Source organism: Callospermophilus lateralis, chromosome 14 (genome assembly GCF_048772815.1).
Source record: "Callospermophilus lateralis isolate mCalLat2 chromosome 14, mCalLat2.hap1, whole genome shotgun sequence".
In the NCBI taxonomy this organism is placed as follows: Eukaryota; Metazoa; Chordata; class Mammalia; order Rodentia; family Sciuridae; genus Callospermophilus; species Callospermophilus lateralis.
This window is the reverse complement of record NC_135318.1, coordinates 29,470,774-29,486,133: the sequence shown is the minus strand read 5'-3', so window position 1 is coordinate 29,486,133 and position 15,360 is coordinate 29,470,774. Positions and strand designations below refer to the sequence as shown.

Sequence of the window (15,360 nt, the reverse complement as noted above, 5' to 3'; positions counted from 1 at the left end):
ATAACTTGATTTTATAGTTATTTACAGAGTATGGAAGACTTGCAATGGAAGAAATCTATCAGAAACCATTTCAGGTAAGTAAGTGTTTTATCATTTTATAAGACTTATGAGAAGCTCACCTCAGCTTTTAACTTTGGAGATACAGGGTATTATGACGTTTGTAGCAATCAATTCAGTGGAGTTGAATCTAAATATTGGTGATGTCGTCACCAACTTAATACCAGTTTGAGGCCAACAGAATAGAACAAATAGAACAAACAAATAGAACAAACAAATCTAGTTTGATTAAGGGGGTAATACTTCTGTTAGATGTTACTTAATTCCAAAACTTAAGACAGTGAGAAATTGAATAAGACAGTCATATCACATTTCTTTTATATGTGATACACTACTAGAAAATGTTGTAGGTCTATTTTTAACTTAATTTTGTTTTGCAAAGATATACACATTTATTTTAGCAATTCAAACAATATGGTATTATGTAGAGTAAAAAGTGAAATTCTCTTAAAATGACTCCCTCACATTAACCAGCTTGGAAAAATGGTACATAAACAACCTTTATTTTTTTATTTTTCTCTCTAAAATTATCATGACATTAAACTTTGAGGGGAAAAAGAACTTTATTATATAATAATAGGTGGGCCCTTAATATAACCATGAGTAATGTAACTTTTCTTTCCAAAAATAAGGGTCAGCTTCTTTTTTGTGGTATGTTACAAGTCGAAGTTAGTCCTGATACTCTTTATTTTGCTTTAATATGAAAAAGTTCCAGGTAGGGTTTTTTTTTTTTTTTTTTTTTTTTTTTTGGTACTGGGAATCGAACTCAGGGGTACTTAGCTACTGAGCCACATCCTCAGCCCTATCTTGTATTTTATTTAGAGACAGGGTCTCCCTGAGTTGCTTAGCACCTTGCTTTTGTTGAGGCTGGCTTTGAACTTGTGATCCTCCTGCCTCAGCCTCCCAAGCTGCTAGGAATATAAGCGTGTGCCACCATACCCAGCTACTTTATTTTTTGAAGCAAGTACAATTTGCAGGTTGCCATTAGTAATGTTTGGTCAGTTGCAGTTAGGGTGGGGGAGGATAGGAAATACAACAAAGAAATCTAGATTGATTGCCCATCAGTGTGTGAAGTCCTTCCTCTGATAGCATTGCTAGTGATTATTAGTGGGTTTACATCAATTGTGTCTCATTCTCGTCTGCTGTTCTGGTTAAAGCAATCACTTTTAATGAAATGATTGGGCAGGTTTATGGCTTCCTTTTATATATATGAATAAAATATATCATCTGTGAGTTTTTCTGCACTAGGGTAATTTTGCCACCCAGTAGACATTTGCCCATGTCTGGAGACATTTTTTGTTGTCACAGTTTGGGGGAAGTTAATGCTACTGGTGTGTAGTGCATAGAAGCCAGAGATATTGTTTAATATCCTGTAATGCACAGGACAGCCATGCACAATTAAAGATTATTTGGCCCCAAATGTCAGTAGTGCTGAGGTGGAGAAACTTAAGTGTATGAATTAAAAATCATTCTGTGAAATTAGTGCTATTGACATCAAATCTATAATCCGTGTAGAATTAGCCATCTTGATTTGGTTGGTCTTGTAATTATACAACCTTGATTTAAAATTATGATCTAAATGCCCTGCTCTGCCTTTTGTTCCTTTTTAAAATCATATTATTGCTTGGGTGACTTTTTTCCTTGTATGTAGTGAAATTCAAGTGGAGGTGATTACTTGGTATGGGGGCTGAGTATGTTGTTGGTTTAGGTGGGCCCTTAATATAGCCATGTACTCACTTTTAGTAAGAATTGTTTAGGGGAGAAAGGAGGTGTTAACTATTAAAGTTATGGTTTTTCCTCAAGATTTTATAAGAAGTGTTTTGTATTTTTTCTGTGTGTAGACATTAATGTTTTTGATTCGAGATTGGAGTTATCCTTATGAACATTCATATGGTTTGGAAGGTGGAATACAATTCCTTGAAAAGAGATTGCAGGTAAGCCCTGTGTCCTGGAGAGGAGAGCATAAGCACCACACCAGGCAAAAGGCTGGGCTGCCTGGACTGTGCTTACACTGTCAGTTACTAACTCTACATAAGTGGTTACCTGTGTTTTCTCTCCTGAACAAATTGTCCCTCAGTAAATATTCAAAGAATCAACCTTCCCACCTTTCCACCTTCCCTCCTTCCCCGCCTTCCTTTCTCTTCCTTTCCCTTTCCTTCCTCCTTCCTCTCCTTCCTTCCCCTCCCTCTCCCTTCTCCTCCTTCCTCCTACCCCTTACCCCATTTCTTCCATCCCTTCCTTCCTTTCATTCTGGGGATTCCACCCCTAGCATGCCTGGCAAGTGCTCTATTACTAAGGTATTTTTTGAGCCTTATTTTGATTTTTTTTGAGACAGGATCTCGCTAAATTGCCCAGGCTGGCCTCAAGAATTTTGGTATCCTCCTACCTTAGCCTCCTGAGGATCAATATTTTTTAAGGAGATTTTGGTCCACTTAGAATATTCACAAGTCTCTTTCTGGTCAGCTCAGCTTCTCAACGTTTGGGACAGGCTGGTTAACGTTTACATATTGAACACAGATGATATGAGAACCTCTCATATCTCTGATAGAGTGACAACATATAGAGCTAGAAAAGGGATTTTAAACATATCCCTAACCTTAACCCTAACCCTGAACATATGTAGTTCATCCTTTTTTTTTTTTTTTTAATTTTTTTTTTTAAGAGAGAGTGAGAGAGGAGAGAGAGAGAGAGAGAGAGAGAATTTTTTAATATTTATTTTTTAGTTATCGGCGGACACAACATCTTTGTACGTGGTGCTGAGAATCGAACCCGGGCCGCACGCATGCCAGGCGAGCGCGCTACCACTTGAGCCACATCCCCAGCCCATCATCCTTTTTTTTCTTCATACTTTTTAGTTATAGTTGGACACAATACCTTTATTTTATTTATTTGTTTTTATGTGGTGCTGAGGATCGAACCCAGGGCCTTGCATGTGCTAGGTGAGTGTGCTACCACTGAGCCACAACCCCAGCCCCTCCTTCATATTTTTTATTGGAGCGTTATAATTATTCACAATGGTAGGATTTGCTGTTACATATTTGTGCATGCATACAAATTCTTTTCCTCTTCTCCTTTCTCTCTTTGGTCCCTTTTCTTTGCTCTACTGATTTCCCTTCAGTTTTCATGAGACACATGTTCTATACCTTTTTTTTCCTTTTTCCTTTCTAGCTTCCATAGATGAGAGAAAACAAACAACCCATCTGAGTTTGACTTATTTTGCTTAATGTAATATTCTCAAGTTTGATCCATTTTTTTTTTCAGTGCAAATGACATCATTCTATTCTTTATGGCTGAAAAAATGTCATTGTGTATATATACCACACACCCTACCACTTCAGTTAATCCCATTAGGGATTAATTCACTGATTAGGTTAGGATATAACCCAATCATTTCTCTTCCAAACCTTTCTGCATTGTCTTGCATGTGAACTTCCGGGGGATACCACATCTAAACCATAACATACACAGTGAAACTGGAGCCTGGAAAAGTAACTTGCTTATGGTCACTTAACTAATTATTGATAACTGGGTTTAGGATCCAAGTACTCTCACTCCTTTATGATATGCCTCATGAAGCCATTCCTGGAAAATAACCTCACCAACACGATCATCATCTTTTATCCTTAAAGTACCTTCCTGTGAAAATAATTAAGAAACCTGCAGGTCAGATAATTACAGATTACCATCTACTAACATATACAATATGTATAACATCTCTATGTGTAGAGATCCCTTTATTAATATAGTAGGTTAATAAGATTTTATTGTCTGTGGAATGATGCACTTGGTTTCTCAATCACATTCCAAGACTTGTGGTGGAATAGTATGATTTTCTTATTCCTAAAATGAGATTAAGACCAATTCTTCACTCTTGGATTTTCAGCTCCTTCAGGTAACTGCAATTATCACAGCTTTTTTTCTGGTTTGTTTATAAGAAATTAACAGACTATATCTGAACTAGGTACCTCAAAGCAAGAAGGATCTTAAACTTCTTACCAGTGCCATGCATGTATTCATAAGATTGCTCAGGTCATAATGTGTAGCTTGGTAACTTTGTAGAAAATAAAACGAATATAGCCATAAACCTACACCCAGAAGCACCACCTCCAGGTGCTTACTTACCCCCACCCAGTCCTTAACATTATCCTTTTAACAGGCTTTGTTTTTGTACTTTTTATGAATACAAGCACTTACACATATGTTATTTTGTATTTAGCTTTTTTGCCTAATATTTTGTTTCTGAGACTAAAACATGTTGTTGCATGTAGTTTAGTTCATTTATTTTCATTGCTATTTAGAATTTCACTAATCGAATAGACAACTGTTTTTCCATTCTGTTGCTGGAGATTTAGGTGGTTTCCAGGTTTTAATTATGAATAGCACATGTTTTGTTACAATGGCCATCGAGAAGAACCTTTTGAAGAGTGTGTAAATTATCTATCTCTAAATGAGTTAATAATTATTCAAAATGTTTCTAAGATTTTCTTCCAGAAAATAAATATCAGTATCTCTTTTCTAAGCTCTGATAACTAGCATAAATTATAGATAATCACATAAAGAGAGTCCTAAAATACCATTTCTAAGTTAGTTGGGACTACACTGGAGCTTTTTGATCTGGCTCTTATTCTGGTCAGGTGCTAACCCTTTTATCTGGAGGCATATGAGTATTTTGTTTGTTTGTTTTGTTTTGTTTTATTCTGACATTATAAATACTTTAAAGGTAAATCTTATTTATAAGTCACAGCCACAACTTGTTATTCAGACATTAGATACCATAATTGATCATTTTTATTTATTTATTTATTTATTTATTTATTTATTTATTTATTTATTTTGGTATCTCAGGCAGCTTACTTAGGAAGAAACATCTTTTCTGGTTTTAAGAAAATGTGAGGTCTTATCAAAGTGTTCAGAAATGGGCCTTTAGAACCATCTGAGTTGAATGTATATACATGCAAGTATACGTGTAAATTTCCTTTTTTAACATTAATTTTTTTTTTTTTCTCTTTGCACCATTACCCTGTCTCTTTCTGCACTCAGGTAAAACAAAATCAACATGAAGAATTACAGAATGTAAGGAAGCACATTCACAATTGTTTCTCAAATCTGGGTTGCTTCCTTTTACCACATCCTGGTCTTAAAGTTGCAACTAATCCTAGTTTTGATGGGAGATTGAAAGGTGGGAATTCCCATTCTTGCTAAAATCAAACATTTTTAGAGACTGAAAGTTTTTTCAAATACATGATTCCTTAAATTTCCTGTCTTATTGATAAAGGATATCATGATGTATTAATACTAATGTGCTTAGATTGCTCTCAGTGTTCTTTCTAGCTTTTATTGGTTTGTTTGCTACCATCTAGCATATTGATTAACCTATTTTATAATGTGTTCCTTTGCTCTGGACTGAAGTCTTGAGAATTTGGAAGGCTGAAAACATTTTAATATTTTATCTGCTAAAAAGCTCTAACCATTTTATTGTATTGATGCAATTAGACTTAAATTTCTGTGTTTCATAGTTGATAGCATAATTTTTTGTGGTTTTAGAATTAATCTAAGTGATAGCAAAAGGCTTGAGAATTAAGAAAAGTTACAGTATGGTTAGAAAAACAAAATATAGTATTAAAATTTAATTTGATCTCTTAAATTGTTTGCCTCTTGAAAAGGATGCTTTAGTTTTAATACTTGATGTAGATATTATTTTGGTAGTCCAAATTTGAACTGAAAGAATTATGGGGGTGTGGGAAAACGGTGTACTAGGGTTGTGGGGATTTTTGTTTTTTCCTAAGAGATATGGCATTTTTGGATGAACTTAAAAAAAAAATGATTGTATTTAAGTGATAATTTGTCCTCTTACAAAGTTATAAAATAGACCTTATAAGTTATAAAATAGAACTTTAAGAATTCTTATCAATGAGGACTTTTTTTTGTTTGTTTGTTGGACTAAATGTTGACTAATTTCATGTTCACCAGATATTGATGAAGACTTTAAACGAGAGCTTCAAAATCTGGTTCCATTGCTGCTTGCCCCTGAAAATTTGGTGGAAAAAGAGATAAGTGGATCTAAAGTCACTTGTAGAGATCTTGTAGAGTATTTTAAGGTAGGCAAATTCTTAAATTGAATGACTATCTAGGATAGAAATGTAGCCAACTTAGGACTCATCTGTATATATAAGAAGTTTCTTAACCTTTACTTTAAAACAACAACAACAAAAACCCATATTTGGGCCTCTGGGTGTATCGACATTTAAGGGTACTTAAGAGATTGTAACAGACTACTTGTATCTTCTAGAAAATGATTTTGTTTGTTCACAGAATTATTCTACTTTTCCTCCGTCTGACATGGAGAGAAGAGCCATTTATTATACTGAAATACTGCTTTGTCATTTGTGAGTGATAATAGGGATTGGAAACATAATTCTGTATTCTGAATTCTTCAAAAAAGCATTCTCTCAGAATTCTGAGGACTCAAGAAGAGCAGCTGAAAGTATCTATTACTGATTTTTGAGTTCAAATGAATTTTTTCATTGGTTATCCCTCTCTCTTAGTTATTCTTTAGCTCTTACAGTTTGCCTGCCAGGTCAAGACTATTGTAGAGGGTTGTATTATTATTGGTCATTATAGGTAGGTGGGAAGGAATAGTTAACTAAGAATGTATTTTTATTCACTTATTGAATGCCTGATCATTTTCATACTGTATTTGTTTAGTTATAGATTAATATTGAGTCAGTAGAAAGTTGAGATGAAAGACACCTGTATGGACATCAGAACATTTTTTCCTATTAAATTACAAATTAGGTGTTTTTTTTCCTTCTTAAGCTGAGATAAAATTTTAGTCAAATACTGGGTTAAAATATTTTCTAACATGTTTATTTGAAAAATTGACAGTAGGACTAGGGATATAGCTCAGTTGGTACAGTGCTTGCCTTCCATGCACAAGGCCCTGGGTTCAATCCCTAGCACTACCCCCCCCCCAAAAAAAAAAAAAGATTGATAGGGAGAATTATGGATTTTTTTTTTCATTAAGGGATGGCATTTTATGTATAAAACTTTTAAATATGAGATACAACTTATACAAGTTCAAAGTACAGGTAGCAACATTTCTTCTAGGTGTTATTTAGCTGTATGTATTTAATAGTTTTGAGAATGTGATTAATTTTGTTGAAATGAGAGTATATTTCCTTTTAATGGTGCAAATTATTTTTGTATTTAATTTTTTTTTTTTTGGAGATGTCAAATCAAATTGTGTAACCTACAATATAATGAATCCTATGTCTTTTTAGGCTTACATTAAAATTTATCAAGGAGAGGAACTTCCACATCCAAAGTCCATGCTTCAGGTAGAGAGAGATTAAGACACTGTGTGTGTATGTATAAGGCGTTGGGGGAAGGGGCAGGAGGTTGTATATATCCTTATTTATGAGAACAAAAGTCTTTGCTTTAAAGAGAAATTCTGGGAATGGCAATGTGGGGAATTTTTTTTTTGCATGGAAATACATTTTATATATTTAAGGCAGTATGTGTCATGAATTCTAAAGTCTTTATATGATTTTTTTTTTGTAACTGCAGATTGCAGACCTTGAGCCATGTGTAGGCCAATAGAAATAAAGCCCTTTATACCTTCTCTTCAGATACTTAGTGTAGGAACATTTCTATTGCATTAGATGGTTTAATGTGGGCCTTTCTGAACTAAGCTACTTCTGTTCTTTGAGTCTTTGAACAAAGATTGTTGTTTGAAAAAAAGCTTATTTTCATTTGCTATTGATTTAGAGCTGCTTCTAGTGAATAGGCTCCCCCCCCACACACTTTAAATTATGTTCTTTTATTATGAATTAGTATTGTTTAATTCAGGTTCTGTTTTTTTAAGACTTACTACTTCGGGCAGCTTCTCAGTTTTATAGTGGATTAAATAGTATTTTCTAGTAAAATTAATGTAGTAAGAGTTTTATAGGTTTGAAAATATGTCTTGTGTGAATCTGATTGTGAAAGAACTATATGTAAGGAAGGAAATCATGATTTCTTACATCTAGCGCATTTTAAGATTATATCTGTATCTGTCCATTTCATAACACATGGTACTTTCTGAAAACCTCTTTAAGCATGAATCTAAGCAAAATAAACTTAGGCAACTATCCTTTTAAAAGTCTATATCATAAGCTACTGATATACTCTCCTAAAGGAAAGGAAAACTTTAAGTTGATATTTTTTATGGTTCAATTTAGACTTGTTCACTGTATATAATTTATTATGTTAATCAGATTTTGTAGAGTCATAGGGTATTTTTTGAACAATAATTGTGCATTTAATTTTATTTTTTAGGCAACAGCTGAAGCTAATAATCTTGCTGCTGTAGCAGGAGCAAGAGATCTCTATTGCAAAAGCATGGAACAGGTTTGTAACTAAAATTTAAATTTGATACTAGCGGGATAGGAGACTTTTATATTTAAAATAATGGAGCCAATTAGTGTTCCTTACATTGTTATATTGTTTCACAATTCCCCTTTATAATCTCTGTTGGAAATAAACTAAGAATAATTCACATGATTAGAATTCAGGTGGTAAGGTATTGCATAACCTCTACTAAAATGTTTTCTGACTTGTGATTTAGAGCACTGTTCTTAATAGCCTGTGATAGAAGTTAACATTGGCTTAAGGCTAGTAGCAACTTCTGCCCTAAACTTGTTCTATGTCAGTATGTAATCTTTATCCACTCTTGTCAGCCACCTGATATATTAGTGGGTCAGGTGAAGTCAGGTGTCAAGTGTAAAGTTTTTTTACTTCAGCTTGAGTAGTATTATTCATATTTGGAAAATTACTTAAGTCAGTTAAACCTGTAAGAAACAATAGGTTATATTAATCTGCAAAGTATTACATACAAATTTAAAATTAAATCATGTAAGTGGTTTGGTTAAAACTATGAGCAGGGAACTTCTTTCAAGTGTTAATTATTTCTGGCATGTAATCTCTCCTACTGTAATTCTGTCTGTACAGGTATGTGGTGGTGACAAGCCTTATATTGCACCTTCAGATCTGGAGCGAAAACACTTGGATCTCAAGGAAGTAGCACTTAAACAATTTCGTTCTGTGAAAAAAATGGGTGGAGATGAGTTCTGCCGTCGTTATCAGGACCAGCTTGAAGCTGAAATTGAAGAAACCTATGCAAATTTTATAAAGCACAATGATGGCAAAAATATCTTCTATGCTGCTCGTACTCCTGCCACACTGTTTGCGGTCATGTTTGCTATGTATATAATCTCAGGACTGACTGGCTTCATTGGCCTGAACTCTATAGCTGTCTTGTGTAACCTTGTCATGGGGTTAGCACTGACATCCCTTTGTACTTGGGCATATGTTAAATACTCTGGGGAGTTCAGAGAAATTGGAACAATGATTGATCAGATTGCTGAAACACTATGGGAACAGGTTGGTATCTATCTTTTAGTTTTTCAGTGACTAATCTCATTTTCCCCGTGACTCCCTTTATTCCCCACCCCTCCCCTGCAGTGTTTATATAAAACACAACTACTTTTCGTTACATGAAGAATGATAAAAATATATTTTATGTTTTGTTTGGATACAGAATGTACTAATTAAAAATTTCTTTTTCTTTAAAGTCATAATGTATTTTGGTTAGCTTAAATCTGTAATATTCTCAGGATAGATTCTTAGTTATAGGCCTGATTTTGCCGTCAGTGGGTAGGATCAGGATCTCTAATAATATTTTTTTCGTTTGAGAAAATAAAATATAATCAATGAATAGTTTTAAAGGTAAGGAAAAGGAGTTTGGAAATATAGTCATGCTTTTGGAAAGAAAAAGAAGTTTCTTACACCAGCAAGAAGCAGTGCAGGAAAAACATTGGATGTCAGACACCTGTCATTGCCTTCCATGAAGAAAGTGGTGATTTATTGATATACTACAAGAAGCAATCCCACAGAGAGTTTTTTCCAAAGAAACTTTGACTTCTATACCATGGAAATACTAAAGGACAAAGTAAAGCAACCATGAGCTGAGAAACCAACTTCAGTCATAATCTTTTACCTCAAATTACAATTCAAAGTCAGGCTGTGAACTCTTGTCCAGCAAGTATCTACTAAGGAATGCATTTTTATATATCTGCCACCTGTATGTTGGATTTGCCTGTGTAAAGATAATTCTCCTTAAGGATGTCATTAAAATGATCATCATGAGATACCTGAACATCATGTCAAGGACCAGAATAAAAGCTGAGGTTATTATTAATGAATGATGTGAAGGAATATTTTCATGCTCCTTCTGGGCCAGTAAGGTGTTGAACCTATTTAAAGATTTAGGATTTGCAGGTGCATGTTTGTTTTGGCTTTAAAGACTGAAGAAGCAGACCATTTTTTGAAGAAAGTTGATTAGATGTTGACTTTTCTTGTAATAGTGTGTTAATTTGGGTTTTGCCTTTTCTCTTTAGAAAAGTATTCTATTTGTGTTTGGATATTTGTTAAATTTTAGAATTTTATTTCTTTATAAATCTTACTACTTCATGGTCCTTTGATAATTGCTAATAGAAGATGGATTAAAAGCTATCACCACCTCACTTTTTATAAGAGTGTGATCTACTTATCATTTTGAATCATTACTGATTTTCTGCACCATGAATTTCAGTAATTTCACGTTGTCTTTTTAAAAAACACTTTATCTGTCTAGCATTGATTATAGGATTTTATAGGTGCCATATTACAAAACAATTAAATGATGTGCAAAAGTTATTTTCAGTATGGTATTATTGAGGTAAGGTGCTCACTAGTCACTGAAGCTCTGTGTTGTGTCAACAAACCTTGTCTAAAATGTATTGCATTTCTCTTTTCTTTTGCTTCAGAGGAGTCCCAGGAAGGTGAGAAACCTACAGTCTCAAATTCTTGTAGTCTTAAACTCTTTAGCATCAAGGCACTCTTGAGTCATTCTCCTAACAAATCACTCCATGTTTTAGGTGTTTTCCAAACTGTTTGAAGTTACTAGACGTCGAATGGTTCATCGTGCTCTTTCATCAGCACAGCGACAGAGACTGTCATCCAACAATAACAAGAAGAAAAATTAGACAGTATTTTTAACTTTTTTCTCTATCTGAAGTGTTCACACTCACACATGTAGGACAATAAGCAGGACCGTCTGGGCCGGTCTGCATAAATGCTGTATACATACCAGATTTGATGCTGCATATAGGGTATGGAATTGCACATCCATCTCATAGGATTTGTAAATGGTTTGAATAAGAGGAAAGTAATTTTTGTTGCATTATAAAATGTCTAAATGCATTACTTGTATCATAACTTTTTTTTGGGAGAAACATCTTTTTATTTCTCACATTCCTGGTTATTTTTGTCATTGCTTTGAATTGAATTTTTATATCTATTTTTATATGTAACTCTTTTTTTACCTCATGTTTTGTTTGTTTTGCACATTTCTCATACCACAGGTATTGAAGCCCCTGGGTGATAATTTGATGGAGGAAAACATAAGGCAGTCTGTAACAAACTCTATCAAAGCAGGCCTGACTGACCAGGTGTCTCATCATGCCAGATTAAAGACAGACTGACAGTTCATCTCCTCATGGACTCTACTCTCCCTTTTTTCATGCTTGCTGTACAATGAGAACTCAAATAAAAATAAACCAAAGTTTACAATCAACTGTAGAAGTAGTTTAGTATAACTGGCTTCACAGATGGCTGCCACAGAGTGTGAAAATTGTTTGTTGGTTTTAAGCATTCATTTAAAGGCTCCTAAGACCTGGAGATTGGGTGAGGAGCATTATTATATCATGCACATTTGTGCCATGTTTAATTCTTTTTTTTTTTCCTTCTTTTTACTTAATCTAATGTTAGTGAAATTTGTCTTATGTAAAAGGATATTTCAGGGAAATATTTTAAGAAATCTATTTAGAGTCTCTTTAACACAGTGTCCCATTGAAATTTTAATTTTTAAAGAATTTATGAATCACTGTATCAAGAATCAGATCGGAATGACAATGAAGCCTTTATTGAGCCACTACATTAAAAGTATATATTGCTTTACTGCCTTCAATACCAGTATTACATAAATGCATGTATCGGAAATTTCACAAAAATTACATGGCAACTCTTGTAGCTAAGAAAGTTATTCTGAGGTGTACATTTGTCTTGCCTTTTTAAATTTATAAACCTGCCCTAAAAGGAGATGCATATCTGGGAAACTGAACTGTCTTTTTGCAGTTTAGCCTTCATGTACATAAAATATGCCATTAATTTTATTGGGGGAGAAATTCCATCCAAAAATGTTGCCTACAGCTATGAGTTAAGAGTGTCTGTACAGTGTGTAGCTTTTATTTTCTAAAATCACAGATAGGGCATGTATATGAATTATAAATATATAAATACGATTTTGTATTAAAAGTTTTGTAGTTTATGGCAAAATCTGGTTCTGTGGTAGGCTAATAAGTACAGTTTCTGTGAAAGGAATGTTTGTGGCTCACGTCAGTGTGTGAATGCATAGACAATTTGAAGTTTTTGATATATTTGTGATATTTATCTTCCTTGAGCACTGCAATTCTCACCCCACCCCCCACCCCAGGGAATTCAATGGGAATGTTTATTGTGATTTGTCCTGTGTTGCATTTTAAAGTTATTTCCTGTAATTTATTTTCAGTACATAATTAAAAATTTGTTGTATATATAAAATGAAACTTGTGATTCTTTTTTAAGGAATTCTTCAAGTATATGTTCCACCACATAAACCATATTTGTTTATACTGAAAAGAGCATGAGCAGGAAACACTCAAGTGAGAAATCTAAGGTATTGTACCTTGAAGCAAAGCTTGTAAAGTTGTTTTTCTGTGTCTATGTAAGAGAAAACTTGTGAGTAGCTTAGGTGTAGCTGAGGCTTATTAATTTCTCCTCTCCCTTTCTCTCTTTTTTATTTTTTTGGTACGTGTTAGTGTAGTATATGCAAGGCTGACCTTTTAAGAATACTTTTGTAGCTTTCTTTACAGTAAAACACCTACTAAAGCACTTAGTTTGGTTTTTAAGTAAAGAAAATTCAGATGTTGAGTTGCATGCATGAAAGTTCTAAATTTACTTTGGTTGGTATATCTTCTCTCCCATCTCCATTCAAATCTTGTTTTTATATGGATTGTATTTGTTTTCCATCTGTATTAAATTACTGCCTACTCACCTGTTCTTAAACATAAAGAATCCACCTAAAAAGTATGTCTCTTAATTTCTTCTACCACCCTGTTTTATGAATGCCGTGGACTGTTTTTATGAATGAAAAAATAAAAATTTGTTATAATAGCAATTGTTCGGAAATATAAGACTTAGCTTACCTTTAAAAAACTTGTGAAATCTAGACCATTTGATTTCTTAGTATTTCTTGTTAGAGTGTTTTCTCCAAAGATGGTATAATTCTATACAGAATTCCAAGAAAACCCTTCAGTTTCGGCTGAAGGACTCCGATTGTTAACCAATAAGCAATAAAAGGGATTAAAGACAGACTCAAAATTATTGACTGAAATAACCCTTTTGGTGTTAGTATTTCTGTGGTATAATTTTTAGTAATCAGTATTGCAGCTTAGGTTTTTTAAAAAGATGAAGATTTTTCTGAATGATAAGTGATTTCTCTGACTAATTAAGACACAGTTTACTTTTTTGAGAGGGGCAATCGTTTGTGACCCTGCTATTGAATATGCCTTGTATGTATATTTCTCATGAAAATAAATGGCTAGTTATTTTTGCCTCAGTGAAAATATCCTGTTTTTAGAATTGAATACCAGTATTTCACTTTTGAGGGTTATTTTCAGCAAACTTCAAGATGAAGTTTATTTTACTTTCAGAATTGAGCTGGTCTAGAATTGGGTGGTCTAGAAACCTTACTCCTGATGTAGACATGAGTGCTATTAGTTTTAGTTGGATTGCTTCATTATTATGGATTTTTTTTTTTAAAAAAAGAGTTTGGGTATTAATTTGGTTAAGAACCATTAAAAATATTCCATCAAATTTCAGAAAACACAGATGTCACTGTTAAAGGTTTGCTGTGTAAATATCCAAAATGGCCTTTTGGAAAGCAGTTCTTAAGTTGTTGATTTCCTGGTCAAATAAAGCCAATTTGGGAATTTCCCAAATAGCGTGGAATCACCACCCTCTTAAGTCTTATATTATATTCCAGGAACTTCTCTTCTCAGATTTGCTTTTTTTTTTTTTTTTTTTTTTTTTTGAAATTTAGGCTGTGGAATTGAGCGGTTCCTAACATTCTGCAGTGAAATACAACTTTTATGTTCTTTAAATTTGTGACTTTTTACAACTCCTTGCCTGACCAAAAATACCTAAAGACTTAAGGAAGGGGATCTCACCTGTTGCATAGTTTAGTAAAATATTTCCACATATATATTTGTACTTTTCACATTCATGACAGACCTGTGAGATTTATAGGAAATCACATCATCAAAAACAAAGTCTTAGGTATATCAGGCTTGCAAACCTAGGACTCAGATCCATACATACCTCCAGATGTTTGAATCAGTATGAAGCTTCAGACACAGGTGAGTAACATCCCTAACTCAAGATGCAAACTCTTTCTTGGCTGCATTCTAAAAAGTTGAATATGACTTTACTGAAACAAGGTGAAAATTACCCATAATATTACCATGTAAACAAACAAAGAAGTCAAAAATCTCCCTGTCCATTTGATTTGAATGGATACCTCCGAGCTAACCATTATTTAGTTTGGTATATGTACTATTGAAATCTGTGCTTATTGACATGTCTGAATGTGCATAAAACATAATCTTGGTGTTATTTTACACAATGGGATTATCCTATATATATTTTTATATAACATGGATATTTTCCTAAATTTTTAATTATTTAATATTCAAATGGTTCCTTTGATTATTCTGAGATGGTAGATAAAATTTAAAAAAAAAATTTTTTTTTTTTTTTTTTTTTTTTGAGTTGCAGTCTCACATGTTGCCTAGGCTGACCTCAAACTTCTAAGCTCAAACGAACTTCCTGCCTCAGCCTCCTGGTCTATAATTATAATTACGTGCCACCATGCCCGGCTGGTAGTTTGGGTTTTGAGGAGAGAACATCAGGTCTTGTATTACTGCTAAGAGATTTTTTTTTTTTTTTTATAATGATAGTTTTCCCACTGCCACAGGCTTGAGAGAGAATCAAATAGTAATATGTGAAGGGTGCTTGGCAAGCAGATTCAGGAACAGAAAACTGCACTCTCAATTTTGCTTGTGTTAAGGTTCCATCTGTTGACTTCATTTGGCCCTCTGTACTTGATGCTTGTTCATAACTTACTTT

General features: G+C 33.7%; 1 protein-coding gene across 3 annotated transcripts in view; it reads left to right on the top strand.

The window, feature by feature from the left end:
• Atl2 (atlastin GTPase 2) overlaps positions 1–11,710 on the top strand; it is a 53,962-nt gene extending 42,252 nt beyond the window's left edge. For 2 of the 3 annotated variants that reach the window (XM_076833665.1, XM_076833667.1), the window contains exons 6-13: positions 18–74; positions 1,899–1,991; positions 5,098–5,236; positions 6,028–6,155; positions 7,338–7,394; positions 8,374–8,445; positions 9,046–9,477; positions 11,499–11,710. In XM_076833665.1, the coding sequence (XP_076689780.1) occupies positions 18–74; positions 1,899–1,991; positions 5,098–5,236; positions 6,028–6,155; positions 7,338–7,394; positions 8,374–8,445; positions 9,046–9,477; positions 11,499–11,618 (1,098 nt within the window). In that variant the 3' untranslated portion in view covers positions 11,619–11,710. The other variant, XM_076833668.1, reaches the window with a different exon arrangement.
• The last annotated feature ends 3,650 nt before the right edge of the window (positions 11,711–15,360 follow it).